At 41.1% G+C, this 18014-nt stretch overlaps 1 protein-coding gene across 1 annotated transcript; it reads right to left on the bottom strand.

Annotated features, from left to right (window-relative positions):
- Positions 1-4879: 4879 nt before the first annotated feature.
- LOC109907427 (krev interaction trapped protein 1) lies at positions 4880-17522 on the bottom strand. Its single transcript, XM_020505386.2, has 17 exons — positions 17324-17522; positions 16592-16770; positions 15701-15857; positions 15455-15547; positions 13986-14115; positions 13185-13428; positions 10425-10540; positions 10000-10143; positions 9623-9779; positions 8188-8295; positions 7928-8084; positions 7633-7784; positions 7231-7397; positions 6981-7068; positions 6683-6889; positions 5354-5470; positions 4880-5161 (listed from the first exon to the last, which is right to left on the bottom strand). The coding sequence occupies exons 2-17, from the start codon at positions 16691-16693 to the stop codon at positions 5072-5074; spliced, it is 2229 nt and encodes a 742-aa protein (XP_020360975.1). The 5' UTR covers positions 16694-16770; positions 17324-17522; the 3' UTR covers positions 4880-5071.
- Positions 17523-18014: the final 492 nt, after the last annotated feature.

Here is an 18014-nt window from a genome sequence, read left to right as displayed (position 1 = left end):
TCCAACAAATCAGCTTGCGTCCAGTAGCGATGCATGTTTTATCCTCCTGCTGTGTTCTGGTCGAATTGGACCGATTTACAAGTTTTCTCTCTGAAAAATGTAGTTCATTTAATCTGATTGTCATAATGTTCCATAACTTTGTCCACACAGGGCACCTGAACACACAAAATACATTTTTTAAATGATTTTCATAAAATGTTGTGTTTTATTGAATTTTTGTACACCTGTGGTGTTCCTGGTCAAAAATGACGTCAATAGAAATGAATGGGCGAGACTACAATTAGTGTATAACATTGAGTTCCATTCATCAGATGGACACACTTACTCTCCCAGACCCCCACATGCATGTGTGTTTGAGAACATACACACCTCGCTCCCCTTCTTTGCTTCCATGGCAACCACCACAAAGCAAAAAACATTAAACAGATACATGACCTACAGCATGGTCAAGCAAGTTGATGTTTCTGAAATTTTCAGACTACTAAACTAGGATTTGATTTAGAACCATGGAGACTTACCTACCGCAAGTCACAAAGAAAACAGGAGCTGCCTCCACTATTCCAGCACCATTTAAACTTTCAACATTTCAACATCATCAAATCACCTATGTTTAGTCTAATAGAGTGACAACTAAAATATACCAAAAACTATTTAGTTCAATCAATTTAAGCTAAATATGATATCCATGATTCTGATTTCTGTGTGTGTGCATGTGCCTGCGTGCGCGTTAGTTCAGGCAAGTACATGTTGACTCACCCTACTTGTAGAGAAACACCATTGCCACCCTCTCTTTCATGCTGACCAAATGGTCAATTACTCTGTCATACAGTACATACTTTCAATGTTTGTTGTCCTAGACTACCTGGCTAAAATGCTTAATCACTAGCCTAACTTCCTTTCATGGGCAAAGATGAGCCAACTAACATTAGCCTACTACATCTAGCTACTGTACATATTGAACTTCCATCCTCTCAGTCCAGGGGCACAATGTATACACTCATGGTTGGATCAGAATCACCATTATATTCCAGGGCCAGTACGGAGAGTTAAGTAAAACCACAAATCCAAATCCCAATCCCCATTCATGGTTAATTTAGGAAAGGGTCCATTTTAGCTAGCTGTCCACAGGACAACGACACAACCGAGATGCAACAATTCAAGTGTTTCTGTCAATGACGTTTTGCTTTTGATGTAATTGGTGTGAAGACAAATCTAAATTGCCTTCCCTTGAACTTTTTTTTGGTGCGCCAGGACCATTCACAATTGATCTCACTCAGTTTAGCTAAACACTGATTGGCTATTATTTTATTTTAAAAAATGATCAAAGGAGGGCAAATGTTCACTGACTTCCCTTGCAATCAATGCTACAGGCAGCACAATGTCATACTCTTTTTGACCAGACAGCATCAGATAGATACCTACACATACAGAGATAGAGGGGCTCTGTTTCGCTCACTGGGATGCTTTCTCCTGTGAGGTACATTCAGCGTCTTGCGAAATGAAGGAAAATTATTAAAAAACAGAGACAAAATATACCGTTTTGGAAAAGTACTCAATAGTCATACTTGAGTAAAAGTAAAGATACCTTAATAGAAAATGACTCGTGAAAGTCACCCAGTAAAATAGTACTTTAGTGAAAGTCACCCAGTAAAATAGTACTTTAGTGAAAGTCACCCAGTAAAATAGTACTTTAGTGAAAGTCTAAAAGTATTTGGTTTTAAATATAATTACATATCAAAAGTAAATGGAATTGCTCAAATCTACTAAAGTATCAAAAGTAAATGGAATTGCTCAAATCTACTAAAGTATCAAAAGTAAATGGAATTGCTCAAATCTACTAAAGTATCAAAAGTAAATGGAATTGCTCAAATCTACTAAAGTATCAAAAGTAAAAGTATAAACCATTTCAAATTCCTTATATTAAGCAAACCAGACAGCACAATTTTATTTTTTAAATGTATTGGCGGATAGCCAGGGGCACACTCCAACATTCATTTGTGTTTAGTGAGTCCGCCAGATCAAAGGCAGTACGGATGACATGGGATGTTCTCTTGATAAGTGTGTGAATTGGTCCATTTTGCTGTCCAAATGTAACGAGTACTTTTGAGTGTCAGGGAAATGTATGGAGTAAAAAGTACTTTTAAAGTATTTCCCTTAATAAGTACCTTACACCACTTTTTTTGGGGGGTGGGGGGCTGGCTTCCCTTGGAAACCATGGATACACGCCACTGCTTGCTTCATAAATAACTACTCATTGTTTGCAGATCAATAATAAAAAACACGGTTTTTATGCTCTCGAACACGGCCAATATGTAAGGGATCTAATTTCCGGGTTTCATTTTACAGATGCCCGAGTGGAGCAGAATACGTCAAGAGGAGAATCACATTGGTTAAACAGACTAGAATAGGTCTGGATGTCTCAAAGTTCATTGGCTACTGTAGTCTACTAAAACCGTATGCAACAGGGGCGTATTGATTACGCCGATTCTATTGCAAAACGTTTCTTAAACGGAAGTAAAAAGGAACGAAAACGCGAGGGACCTGCCTGAATTTGTCCAAAAGAAAATCTCGTTTTGCTCTGCTTGTTTCCGTAATGAATACGCCCGTCGTGAAATCATGAAACTTCAAACAAAATGGTCAAATGGAAATCAAAATTGTTATACCAGTGAACGGTTCAAAACAATATTCCTAGATGTAGGCTAGGCTATGTTAATGTCGTTTACACGGATATACAGTGTCTGGATTAAATCTATATTATACATTATTTCATAATCCATCAATACCCACTCTCATACAATGTTGATACATATCCAATTGAATTTATTCACATGGTCACACAATAACCAATATTTCGTTATGGACTTCCCTTGGTAAATGTACAGTACCAGTCAAAAGTTTAAATACAGCTACTCATTCCAGTGTTTTTCTAAAATAAAAATTCTACATTGTAGAATAATAGTGAAGACATCAAAACTATGAAATAAAATAATTTTTGATTCTTCAAAGTAGCCACGCTTTGCCTTTGACAGCTTTTCACACTGTTATAGTTTTCTCAAGTGGTTTGAAATGAATGTACTGTTGACAAGTTATTTATTTGAGCAGAGTGTCCTCATGTGGCAGCTACTGCTGTTACCTTGCCAGTCCTTGGTCTGATTTCTGACATTTTCAAGACAAATTGAATTGTTTTGGTCACATGCGCCAAATACAACAGGTGTAGACTTCACTGTGAAATGCTTACCTGCAAGCCCAACAATGCTGAGGTAAAAAGTTTGACAAATATTTGCTAAATAAAAAAGGAAATAGTAACACAATAACGAGGCTATATACAAGGAGTACCAGTACTGAGTCAATGTGCAGGGATACGAGGTAATTCAGCATGTACATGTTCGTAGGGGTGAAAGTGACTAGGCAATCAGGATCATAGTTTACAAAACAATAACACCTTCCTAATATTGAGTGCGCTCAGTATTGCCCAGCCTGAATTCGTTGGGTCATTAACTCCACAAGGTGTTGAAAATGTTCCACAGGGATGCTGGCCAATGTTGACTCAAATTAATTTTATTTATCTTTTATTTTACCAGGTAAGTTGACTGAGAACATGTTCTCATTTGTAGCAATGGCCTGGGGAATAGTTACAGGGGAGAGGAGGGGGATTAATGAGCCAATTGTAAACTGGGGATTATTAGGTGACCGTGATGGTTTGAGGGCCAGATTGGGAATTTAGCCAGGACACTGGGGTTAACACCCCTACTCTTACGATAAGTGCCATGGGATCTTTAATGACCTCAGAGACAGGACACCCCATCTGATAGACAGCACCCTACACAGGGCAGTAGGATATTTTTTTAGACCAGAGGAAAGAGTGCCTCCTACTGGCCCTCCAACACCACTTCCAGCAGCATCTGGTCTCCCATCCAGGAACTGACCAGGACCAACCCTACTTAGCTTCAGAAGCAAGCCAGCAGTGGTATGCTGCTGGCATCCCACAGTTGTCAAGTTGGCTGGATGTCCTTTGGGTGGTTGACAATTCTTGATACACACAGGAAACTGTTGAGCGTGAAAGACCCAACAGCAGTTCTTCACACTACCATACCCTGTTCAAAGGCACTTAAATCTTTTGTCTTGCCCATTCACCCTCACCTTACAAAAAATGCAGCTTTGAAACTGTCGTAAAAGTGCAGTAACTTGAATGAGTAGGTGTCCATACTTTTGACTGGTACTGTGTGTACACACACACACACTCTCTCTCTCTAAAGAGGTTCAATGTAAATAGTCTACACTGCCATTTTATTAACAGTTCAGCAGTCTTGTGGCTTGGGGGTAGAAGTTGTTCAGAAGCCTTTTGGTCCCAGACTTGGCATTCCAGTACCGCTTGCCATGCGGTAGCAGAGAAAACAATCAATGGCTTGGGTGGCTCAAGTCTTTGATCATTTTTAGGGCCTTCCTCTGACAATGCGTGGTATAGAGGTCCTGGATGGCAGGGAGTTATGCCCTAGTGATGTACTGGGCCATACGCACTACCCCTGTAGCGCCTTGCGATCAGATGCCATACCAAGCGGTGATGTAGCCAGTGAAGATGCTCTCAATGGTGCAGCTGTATAACTTTGAGGATCTGAGGGCCTATGTCAAATACACAACAGCCCTGTCAATGTGAATGGGGGCGTGTTCAGCCCTCCATTTCCTGTATTCCACGATAAAGCTCCTTTGTCTTGCCCATGTTGAGGGAGAGAGGTTATTGTCCTGGCACCACACTATTTTGATTGTCTAATTTATTAGGCATAATTAATGTATCTTTGCTTTGCACTGCACTGCATGCACACAGATACATTTGAAAAAATCTGTTTAGAAGACGGACTTGTATTTTCAGCAAAACAAGGAATTACTTGCACTCATATTATTCATTTTATTAAGATGAACCATTAAATACACATTATTTACAACCATGAAATGTTACAGAAATCTGAATAGGAACAAAACAAAATGTGAAACAAAAAAGCAAATGGTCCAATACAAGAAAGCAAAGCAATCGACAAATAAAGTACATAGGAATAATATCGTCTTTGAAGGTGAGTCAACCATATGCATACTTGTCTGTTAAACTTCTGTCATTTGGAGTCATTTGTCCACTCAACTTCATTAACAGTTTAACAATAAGGCCAGCCTATTGAGAAAAAGAGAAGCACATGAGTAACAAATTTCATGTAATATTGCCCAGATTGAACTCTAAAGTTAGAGCTGTACGCTAAGGTTAACATGTTCTTACAATCTGCACTGTTTTCCAGGCTACAACACATGATTGAAGATAATCACAGGTACATCCATTGCACTGACTTGGGAAAGGTCCTACAGTTACCTGTTTGGTGTGCACAATGAAGTTCATCTTGTTTTCCAGACTGTGAATCTGGAAGTACTGATCAGCGTGCCCGAGCTGCCACATGAAAGAGCCATACTCCAGACTGATAAGAAGGACCTACACAGTGGAACATATGCACAAGTATCAGTAAAAGAGGGCATTTTACATGAACATGTAAAAAAATATACAAAGCTTTTAAAATCAATACTTTTGAGGCCCTCTTTCTAGATTTAGATATTTACATCCATGCTTACTTTGTGACCAGTAGAGAAGAATGTATTTGTATTTATTAGGGCCCCCCATTAGCTGCTGCCAAACACATTAATGCACTTGCATTCCATATGAAAAAAAAGATAAAACAGTAGATCATAACATTTATTACACCACTACATATCTACAATACGCATGTGTGTAGATGCGTGTGCTAGCGTTTGTGTATCTCTTCACAGTCCCGCTGTTCTATAAGGTGTATTTTTATGTTTTTTTCAATCCTATTCTACTGCTTGCATCAGTTACCTGATGTGGAATAGAGTTCCATGTAGTCATGGCTCTATGTTGTACTGTGCGCCTCCCATCGTCTATTCCCCGACTTGGGGATTGTGAAGAGAACTCTGGTGGTATGTCTTGTGGGGTATGCATGGGTGTCTGAGCTGTGTGCTAGTAGATTAAACAGACAGCTCTATGCATTCAGCTTAAGTATGTTTCTGAATTATGTTTCATGCGTTTTAGTATACTATTGTATTCTGTATACTGCATGGTTAAACAAGGTTCTCTCCAGTGATGTAAAATAACTTGAAAGTACTACTTCAGTCATTTTTTGGGGTATCTGTACTTTACTATTTCTATTTTTGGCTACTTCACTACATTCCTAAAGAAAAGTATCTACTTTACTCCATACATTTTCCCTGACACCCAAAAGTACTCATTACATTTTGAATGCTTAGAGGGACAGGAAAATGGTCTAATTGACACAATTAACAAGAGAATATCGCTGGTCATCCCTACTGCCTGGCAGACTCACGAAAAACATGCTTTGTTTGTAAATTATGTCTGAGGGTTGCAGCATGCCCCTGGCTATCCATAAATTAAAAATACAAATATAAACAAGAAAATGGTGCTGTCTGGTTTGCAGTGATTTATACTTTTACTTTTGATACTTAAGTATGTTTAAAACCAAATACTTTTAGACTTTTACTCAAGTAGTATTTTACTGGGTGACTTTCACTTTTACTTCAGTCATTTTCTATTAAGGTACCTTTACTTTTTCCACCATTGGTTTTCTCTGTATACATATACTCTGGTCCCAACAAACAAATAGCCCCGGGGCACCTTGGTTTCCATGTTCATGAGGTGCAGGCCCTTGGTGTTGACACCCACGAAGACGCGGATGACTTTGTGGTTGCTGGAGCTAGCCTTGGTGAAGACCTGGCCCGTGAAGAAGGCAGCACCATATGTTGGGATGTCCCAGCAGTTCTGCAGGAAGAGCCTCTGGAGGTGGTGCATCTCTTTGCTCACACCCTCACTCATACTGAGGTTCTGTGGCAGAAAATATGAAGTAAGGGTAAGAGTTTGACCCCACAGATAAATGTATATTACACAAAAACTAAATAATGAAAATAAACCTGACCTTATACTCATGAAGAATCCTGTTTGTCCAATGATGCGCTTTGCTTTTCACCTTGGATATCGGGACAATAGATTTCAGGTTTTCCTCACTGTTGAAAAAAAACATTTACGGTTATGTCAATAGTATATCATATTATCACAGGTTTATGTACTGTACCTTATCTACAAATACCATACCAAGATTTCACCAGTTTTAAAGAAGAGTATTACGCTAAATTGATTAAATTCAGGTACCGATTTAAGACATTTACTTAAGGAAACCCTGCTTGTGCTTCTTGCTCTCATAGTTTCCATAGATGATCTGCAACAGAAGGCTGGCCAGGGTGATCAGCTTGCTGTCTGGGGAGGGGAAGAAGCCCTTGAGGAGGCAGTGTCTGGCCTCGTCAAACAGGATCAGGATGGACAGGGGGTCCTCAATCTGGGGGAGAAGATTCAAGCCAATCATGGATGGATTAACTTGAACACCAAACCCTTGATCAGTTTAATCAGGTGTATTATTACTGGGCTGGAACAAAATCATGCACAACCTCTGGGTCTCACTTAACCAGAGTTGAGAAACACTGATCTATTCAATATCCCAAATCCTTGCTTTACAGATGCAGCATTTCCCCAAGGGGATAATAAAGTTTATCAAAATCAAATTGGTTACAAACCTTTTTCTCAATGTCGAGGGGCAGACGGACATCTCTACGGAGGAAGAGCTGTGGGTTCTCCCTCTGGGGGTCCAGGACAGTGAGGTCAGTGACGATCTCAGTCCAGATACGCAGGTGCTGCAGTGGCTTGTGGTAGGGCTTCAGCTGCAGGTCTGATGGAAGACAAGACACAGAAACACACAAAGGGTATGATAAGCACAGGTAGCCTGGAAATAAGATACTACAAATACAAGCATATACTACCTAAGCCTAGATATTGTGGCGGCCATTTTGAATCTGTGTATGTGTGACTCACTGAGATTCTCGGAGCAAATCCAGATGGTGAAGTACTGCTGGGTGTCCTTGGAGAGCCGCATGCCCTCCATGATCTGCTGCACTGATGTGTTGTTGCCGTGCTTCAGCTCCACCGAGCGGTACGAGCCATCCATGCGGTAGATGCGCACCTTCTCGTACTGCAGAAGGAAAACACTGTTTTTTGTATACATTTCTAAACTTAATCAAAGCCTTTGTCAAGTCTGTTGGAGTAGCATACATGCACACACACTTCACACTCACTGGTTTGTTATTGGCTTGCTGTAAGAGTTTCACTGTCTCCTCCCATTCGTTCTGCTTGTTCTCTTCACAGATTTGCATGGGTGATCTCTTTTGCTGATCCTCTATGTGCTAATAAAAACAAGCAAGCAAAGTTACTTTCTAACTGCTACTTACTACTGGAAACATATTGAAGTCCTAAACTACGATGTTCCACTGGTACCAGCACAGTATGTGGCCATCATGCAAATAGAATGGAGGATATACTGTTTTCAACCAGGCTTCTCCAGTTCAGGTCTTGGAGAGATACTGGGCAGGCTTTTATACTGTGCAGGCTTTTATTCCAGCACAGCAGGGTAGCCTAGTGGTTAGAGCGTTGGACTAGTAACTGGAAGGTTGCAAGTTCAAACCCCTGAGGTACAAATCTGTCGTTCTGCCCCTGAACAGGCAGTTAACCCACTGTTGGTTGCACTGATCCACTGTGGCCGTCATTGAAAATAAGAATTTGTTCTTAACTGACTTGCCTAGTCAAATAAATTAAGGTGTTGAATTGGGAATTCAAACGTGTTAGAAATAGGTTTAAACCATGCTGACGGCCTTCTGCTGTCTCTCCACCCTTTGCTCTTGTCCACACCCCGGCTCAACCCTAACCCTAGCTTCACGTCCACAGCCCGGCTCAACCCTAACCCTAGCTTAACGTCCACACCCCGGCTCAACCCTAACCCTAGCTTCACGTCCACACCCCGACTCAACCCTAACCCTAGCTTCACGTCCACACCCCGGCTCAACCCTAACCCTAGCTTCACGTCCACACCCCGGCTCAACCCTAACCCTAGCTTCACGTCCACACCCCGGCTCAACCCTAACTTCACGTCCACACCCCGGCTCAACCCTAACTTCACGTCCACACCCCGGCTCAACCCTAACCCTAGCTTCACGTCCACACCCCGGCTCAACCCTAACTTCACGTCCACACCCCGGCTCAACCCTAACCCTAGCTTCACGTCCACACCCCGGCTCAACCCCAACTTCACGTCCACACCCCGGCTCAACCCTAACCCTAGCTTCACGTCCACACCCCGGCTCAACCCTAACTTCACGTCCACACCCCGGCTCAACCCTAACCCTAGCTTCACGTCCACACCCCGGCTCAACCCTAACCCTAGCTTCACGTCACAACCCCGGCTCAACCCTAACCCTAGCTTCAGGTCTACACCCAGGCTCAACCCTAAAACTAACCCTAGCTTCATGTCCACACCCTGGCTGAAGTCTAACCCTAGTCATAACCTTAGAGAAAGAATAAGAGAGACTATTTTCACGCCATTTCGATACCGAAGTTAGTTTTGCTAACTTATGAAAAAGTAAGGCACCAGGTTAGGATAACTAACGTAGCAGGTTAGGAGTATGAGGTTAACATTAAGAAAAGGGTTAGGTTTAGCAACCCCCGTCTCAGTCTTACCCGGTCTATCTCAGGATGCTGGAGCAGAATCTGTACTATCTGTGAGTGGCCCCCTCCAGCAGCAAAGTGCAGCGGGGAGCTCAGCTGGCCATTCAGCAGGTTGGGGTTACAGTTTCCCTTCTCCAGCAGTAGCTTGGTCGCCTCCACTTTACCATACCTACATTCAAAACAACACCAAAGTTTGACTCTTATTTGACGATAGCTGTTCGATTTAAAAAAAAAGATAAATAGAAACGTTATTGTCCGTAGAGGACTTAACATTTACTTTAGGGACTTGGTTTACAATCTGGGATTTGTTTTTCAGCAAAATGGCAGCCCCGCCACTTGTTTTGGTCTACAGCTGTGCTAAAACACAACATCCCTCGTATGAGACGTACCAGCAGGCGTAATGGATGGGGGCCCAGTGGTCGCTGTCCAGCTGTTTGACTGAGAAGCCACTTTCCAGGAGCTTGGTGAGCAGCTCTGTGTCGCCTTCACAGGCACTGCGGTGGAGGGGAAAGTCATCCACCCACTGACGCTCCCTAGGGAGGAGACAGAGAATAGGCCCGTTCAAATCACTGACTTCACAATGTCATGAAGCATTTGAAAAGGCCCAAACTCCAGAGAATGCCAGACAGAATTTGGCTTGATTGAGGTTGCCTGGTGCAATGGAACAGATGGAATTGTCCCAAATGTGCAAATGTTGCCCATTTGGCACTCCAGACATGCTCAAACTATTTGAAGGAAAACATATACTATTTGAACCCTGTTCTGGAAAATGCATGAAGTTGTTTTGAAGTAAAATGTTGGGATGCTCACTCACTTGTCCTCTGTCACACTGTTAGAGCCGTGCTGCCACTTTTCTCTCTTAGGGATCTGGATTTTAGAGTAATCCGGAGCACCAAGGCCAAAGTAAGGGTTGATGATAACTTTGTCCACCTAGAAATGGCAAAAATAGAGAGGATACGTAAACACTAGTTTATGTTCAAATATTTTGATGATGATACAAAGTATTACTGTGTAAAATCAAAGTATATCAGTGCAGGGCTAAAACAAAAATGTGAACTGTCTTATACGTCGTCCCTCAGGAGAGGATAAGGATTGGAAAAAAACGCTATCATTACAGACAAATTGGTTAAAGTAAATTGTGATGAATAAAAAATATATATACCAGTTTCATTTAAAGACCAAAAAAATTACAGCTGTGCCATATAGATTGCAAAATATTGGGGAAGAGATTGTTTTGGCGTACCGATTCCACGGCACATGGATTATGAACTGATACGTAAAACGAAGCTGTACTCAAAACTTTGAATTTTTTCAATTTAAATGATTATACAAAATTGCAACCTATAGAATGTTATATATATGGGGGATACAACCTTCCCAGCTCTGCAGATTTTGCTGCAAAGAGACAGAGTCATTAGATCATGTATTTTGGTAATGTCCATATGTAGCTTGTTTTTGGTCACAGGTCCAGGAATGGCTGCAGAATTGTAAAATTCAATACTGGGTGATTTGAAAAGTCACAGTCAGCCAATCAATAATGTAATAATACTTTTAGCAAAAACGTTTATCTTTAATTTACAATCTGTAGAAACTATGAGAATATAAAGGTTCAGAACTTTTGTTAAGCATCACAGCACAGTTGAAAAATATATGGCGTTAAGAGATAAATGGGAGGAGTTGAATGGAGTAACTAATAATAACACGATAACAAATGTAAAATATACTGTGTATGTAAAATGTATAAAGGTTCAGATCTTTTGTGAAACAGCAGTTAAAAATATATGGCGAATAGAAATCAAACTGGATGGACATCAGAAATGTATGTATGTATGTATGCATGTATGTATGTATGTATGTATGTATGTATGTATGTATGTATGTATGTATGTATGTATGTATGTATGTATGTATGTATGTATGTATGTATGTATGTATGTATGTATGCATGTATGCATGCATGCATGTGTATGTAAACTCAGCAAAAATAAATAAACGTCCTCTCACTGTCAACTGCATTTATTTTCAGCAAACTTAACATGTGTAAATATTTGTATGGGGGGGGGGGGGGGGGGTCAAAATCCAAAGTAACAGTAGTACTGCAGCTCATCTCCTCCTCATGGACTGCACCAGATTTGCCACTTCTTGCTGTGAGATGTTACCCCGCTCTTCCACTAAGGCACCTGCAAGTTCCAGGATATTTCTGGGGGGGAATGGCCCTAGCCCTCACCCTCCGATCCAACAAGGTCCCAGACGTGCTCAATTGGATTGAGATCCAGGCACTTCGCTGACCAAGGCAGAACACTGACATTCCTGTCTTGCAGGAAATCACGAACAGAACGAGCAGGTTGCATTGACTGGTGGCATGCTGGAGGGTCATGTCAGGATGAGCCTGCAGGAAGGGTACCACATGAGGGAGGAGGAAGTCTTCCCTGTAACGCACAGCGTTGAGATTGCCTGCAATGACAACAAGCTCAGTCCGATGATGCTGTGACACACCGCCCCAGACCATGACAGACCATCCACCTCCAAATCGATCCCGCTCCAGAGTACAGGCCTCATTCCTTTGACATTAAACGCGAATCCGACCATCACCCCTGATAAGACAAAACCGCAACTTGTCAGTGAAGAGCACTTTTTGCCAGACCTGTCTGGTCCATTGACAGTGGGTTTGTGCCCATAGGCGACGTTGTTGCCGGTGATGTCTGGTGAGGACCTGCCTTACAACAGGCCTACAAGCCCTCAATCCAGCCCCTCTCAGCCTATTGCAGTTAGTCTGAGCACTGATGGAGGGATTGTGCGTTCCTGGTGTAACTCGGGTAGTTGTTGTTGCCATCCTGTACCTGTCCCGCAGGTGTGATGTTCAGATGTACCGATCCTGTGCAGGTGTTGTTACACGTAGTCTGCCACTGTGAGGATGATCAGCTGTCCCGTCCTGTCTCCCTGCAGCGCTGTCTTAGGTGTCTCACATTATGGACATTGCACTTTACTGCCCTGGCCACATCTGCAGTCCTCATGCCTCCTTGCAGCATGCCTAAGACACATTCACGCAGATGAGCAGGGATCCTGAGCATCTTTCTTTTGGTATTTTTCAGAGTCCTTGTGACCTTAATTGCCTACCGTCTGTAAGCTGTTAGTGTCTGAAAGACCGTTCCACAGGTGAATGTTCATTCATTCTTTATGGGTCATTGAACAAGCATGGGAAACAGAGTTCAAACCCTTTAAATGAAGATCTGTGAAGTTATTTGGATTTTTACAAATTATCTTTGAAAGACAGGGTCCTGAAAAAGGGACGTTTATATATGTTATATATATATATGTTGAGAGAAGAGTGTGCCAAGAGTGTGCAAAGCTGTCATCAAGGCAAAGAGTGGCTATTTTGAAGAATCTCAAATATAAAATATTTTGATTTGTTTAACACTTTGTTGTTTAACATATATTTATAAATAAATATATATATATATATGGGGGATTGAAAATGATGTAGACAATTACATTGATAGAAGCTACAATCTATCTGTAAAGCTGATCTACCCCCTAAAAATAAAAAAACAGTATGTGGGCAGAGGGCACTCACCCGGTTGGTATACTGCAGGTCTGAGCCGTAGAGAGGGTTCTGAATGCACATGTCAGCCTTCTCCAGTGACAGCATCTTGCTCTTGATCTCCAAGGCAGTGTAACCCATGTGCAAACCCCCATCACTGGGTTTGCCCTCTCTGATGTAGGCAGGGTTACTCACGTTGGTCTTGACTCGGTCTGCCGGCGTGGGCCGGAACAGAGCTGGAACGGCGTGAGGCATGGTGTGCTGCTCTGCCAGCCACCTGGATAAGGCATGTGGACAAGTTCAAAGGTCAAAGTTTAGTAGGCAACGTTCTGGTAAGGTTAACCAATGTCTCTGTGGTGGGTGAATTATCTACTATGTGCCACTCACTGCACTGTAAATCGCTTTAAATATATTTTGTTATTCCCAATCCCAACTCCGCGGACACCACAAACTCACAGGAAGCTGGAAGCAGCACAACGACAGTCACAGTGCAGCGGGGTTAAGTGCCTTGCTCAAGGGCACAACAGTAGTGGATAGTATTAATGATCTGAAACCAGCAGCCCTTCAGTAACCAATCTAGTTCCCCACTTTTTTCATTGTCCGGCCCGAGAATTAAACCAACAACCTTCCTGTTACCGGTCCACCTCTCTTACCTCTGGGCTACCTACCGACCCTGAAGTGGCCTAAATACAACAGACATGCAGATGGTACAGTAAGTGATGCTACCATATACACAGATTTTCAGCTCTCTGATACACACCAGAAACAGTAAGTCACACTGGATCAGGGTGCCTGCTAAATGACTTCAATATGAAATCATAGACAAAGACTTACTTGTCCAAGGCCAGGAGCATCTTTGAGGTGATGGGGGAGAAGTGTGCACTGGTCTCGCTACACACGCGTATGATATCCTGCAGGCAGTAAAAACTGGGGCTACCAGGGCTGTAGATAGGCTTGCTGTTATCTGTTCAGAAAGACCAGTAAGCAGCACACAACAATAAAAAAAACATTGCTAGCTAAACTATATTATTAGGCATGGTTTAAAAAGTACACTAGACAAAAGTGGACTAACACTTTCACTTACAGTGGGGTCCGGAATTATTGTATCCCTCGATAAAGGAGAAAAACATGTTTTTTATATAGTATTAAATAATACAAATACTGAGCTATATTGTATGCAAAAAAATATATATATATATTATTTTATACTAATACAATTGCTAATACAATATTTGTTTAACAAATAATAAAAAGATACATCAACATTATTGGTTTTTGATGCGTGCTTGGGGTTATCGTCTTGCTGGAAAATCAACTTGCAGACAAGTTTCAGCCTCCCGAACCTGGTCATATGACACGAAAATAAAGGTCTTTGGCCACGCACACCAGCGGTGGATTTGGCCTTTGAAAGAACAATGCATAGACAGAAGATTCCTCATCCTAAATGTTAAATATGGTGGATGATCTTTGATGTCATGGGGCTATTTTGCACTTGTTAAGGTCAACGGCATGGTGAACTACCAAGTACCAGGACATTTGAGCCAAAAACCTGGTTGCCTCTCCCAGTAGGCTGAAACTTGGCCACAAGTGGATCTTCCAGCAAGACAATAACCCCAAGCACACATCAAAATCCACAAAGAAATGGTCAATTGATCACAAAGTCAACCTTTTGCAATGGCAATCCTATTCTCCAGAATTGAACCCCATTGAAAACTTTTCTTTTGAATTAAAGAAGGCAGTCCATAAGCGCAGGTGAAGGATATCTAGAATCTGGAAAGATTCTGCATGGAGGAAGGGTCTAAGATCCCTCCAAATGTCTTCTCCAATCTCAAAAAAACATTTTAGAAAAAGGCCCAGTGTCATGGTCCTCGCAAGGGGCGGGTGCTGGAGTATAGAAAACAGCAGATCCAATAATTCTGACCCCATCTTTGAGATTATTATTTTTTTATTATTACTTAATTTGCAAATAAATTCATAAAAAATCCTACAATGTGATTTTCTGGATTTTTTCCCCTCATTTTGTCTGTCATAGTTGAAGTGTACCTATGATGAAAATTACAGGCCTCTCTCATTTTTTTAAGTGGGAGAACTTGCACAATTGGTGGCTGACTAAATACTTTTTTGCCCCACTGTAGCTCAGTATTTGCATAATTCATTTTATACAGTCTTTTTTTTGCTAATCTTTATCAAGGGATCCAATAACTCCGGTCCCTACTGTATATAATTAAAGAGCATTTATACCATTTCTAATCATTTATACACCTTTATGTGTTATGTGCTGACAAGTTAGTGGCAAGTCCTACCTTTGACATTGACTGGCACAATAAAGAGGGAGACCTCTTTCCCTTCTTTGTCAACATCGAGAGGGAATTTCCTCATGTGCACCACACGTTTTCCTGTGATGAACAACAGGATCAGTGCTTTGACACAATTTGTTATTTCAAATGTCTTCCTACTCTTCATAAATCTTTTACATTAACAAACGATTCACATCCAAACCTGGAAAGATACCATAATTACAGAAAAGTAGCAAAGATGTATTTATTTACCAATAAAACCCTGGTTGTTAGATATGGGTTTAGTCATTTCGTCTACATAATCCAAAATGGATCTGGCTGTGTCCCCACTCGCTTGGATTTTGGTCGCCAGTAAGACTTTCTTCCGTTTCTTCTCTTTTCCTTCCAAAGGAACTTCTATCAACAGGATCTAAAGGATGGGTAATAGGGTTACACATGTTGATGGGGAACATAAACTGAACAAGAAATACATTTCTGAAATCAAACCATAAGCTAAAAAATTGTAATTGGCCATGAACAATATTTGGGTTAAAGTAAAATGATATTGAAGCAGATTTGGGGTTGATGATATGGTAATATTTGTATATTTCTTATTTAACCTTTATTTAACTAGGTAAGTCAGTTAAGAACAAATTCTTCTTTACAATGACGGCCTACACGGGCCAAACCCTCCCCTAACCCGGCTGACGCTGGACCAATTGTGCGCTGCCCTATGGGACTCCCGATCACGGCCGGTTGTAATACAGCCCGGGATCAAACCCGGGTCTGTAGTGATGCCTGTAGCACTGCCTTAGACCACTGCGCCACTCAGGATCAAGCCACAAACCAGAACTATGAACTTCCAAGGAGCTTTGCAAAACTGAGCCTCCTTACACTAAATGTACTAATAAAGGCATTGACACTTTGCATTAACCATAGTCTGCTACTCGCAGTGTAACTTAAAGGTGTATATGAAATGTGTATCCCACTTCTGAAACCAGTGTAACAAATTCAGGAGGTAGCCCAGACTGGGACACAAACACAGTACTCTGCGACTGTCATTCCAAACCCTTGCTGTTATGCAAAGAGATCCTAACCTCTGGATGAGGTTGCTAGATGTTGCATGGTCGCTACTGTATCATATGAAATATACTGTAGTCTTACCTCATAGGCTTTAGCCCGATAGTCCTTAGAGCTCAGACTGACTTGATTCTTTGGACGAATGACAGCAACAAACACATCTTCCAAGTTGTCTTGGTTGCCCATGGCGTTGACTTGCCTTCAATCCCTTTCAAGCATCCTACATAAGGACTGATTTATGAGGAATGTGAGGAGCACCATGCCTGAAATGTTACAAATAATACATCAGAATCTAATTGGGAGACAGCAAAACCTGATTATTCTATTAATAATCTATATTCTATTGTAGAGTGTCTTTTAATTATTTAAAAATAGGCTAGGCTATTACACATTATATGGTTCTCATCACTGATCAATTTTGAAAAGACAAGACTTTTAAATTGTTAACTTGTAATGAATTACTTAATATCTACGATCACATAGGCTGTTACTTTAACGCATTAAAATGAAATAGCATAATGATAGTAACACAATTATGGCGAAAATCTTTTCAAAAGGCAAATTTGATTGCGTTCAAAAGTCTAAAGTTATGTCACAACAACAGTCACGCCCCGGAAACCAAACATACTGTTGCCTTCCTCTAGAAGACTACTGATATCACATACAGTATAAAATACAACATGAAAAGTACTATGCGGCACAAATGTTCATTTCAGCTACATTGTGTCCTTTGAAGTAGATGTGAAACTTTACGTCAGATAACTTGAAGGCTTGGGTATCGCACTGTTACATTTTGAGAAACGCTTTCAAACATACCTGAAATTATGAGCTATCACAAACTTCAACAAGTATAAATTGTCGGTGTTTTCATTTCCCCGGGTGTAATAAGGCATAGACACGCAGTAACAATAAGCTCGGCGAACTTCTAAACAGATATTTGTGTGTTTCCTAAAAGCATAACATCGGTTGCCGACCACAGCAAGTGAAATGGAAGAGAGTCACATTGCGCCTATACTGACTAGTTTTGACAACAGGGAACTCTGCTGGTCGGGTGGACTTAGTGCGCATATTTTTTCTTCTGAAAATGTAGACAGATGGAAATAAATTAAACAGAAATCAAATCGGATGTGAAAGTAATTTGCTATGGTATGAAATAAGGCCAAGTGACTTTTGACTCATAACTTTTGTTCTGAATTCATTTGATTGCATTCAGGCAATCCTGGTATAAATTGTGAGTACGGGCATGTTTCCAAATATTTGTATATTAAATAGTCAATTCCAGGTACACTTTTGCTAGTTTCAGATTATGTATGGCAGGTGTTCCAAACCTTTTTTACACAGGGCACCCTTTTCACATTTGAATCAAACACCAGGTTGATTTAATTTAATTTGAGGGACCTATGATTTTTTTAAAGACTAATTTCCTGCAATTATACCAAGTTTAACAAGACGCATGATATATTTTAGGTAGGCTATTTGGTGATAATAAGGATGTTAATAGAAGGAA

Source organism: Oncorhynchus kisutch, linkage group LG17 (genome assembly GCF_002021735.2).
Source record: "Oncorhynchus kisutch isolate 150728-3 linkage group LG17, Okis_V2, whole genome shotgun sequence".
Lineage (NCBI taxonomy): Eukaryota > Metazoa > Chordata > Actinopteri > Salmoniformes > Salmonidae > Oncorhynchus > Oncorhynchus kisutch.
The sequence above is the reverse complement of the archived record's forward strand: the minus strand, read 5'-3'. Positions and strand labels throughout refer to the sequence as shown.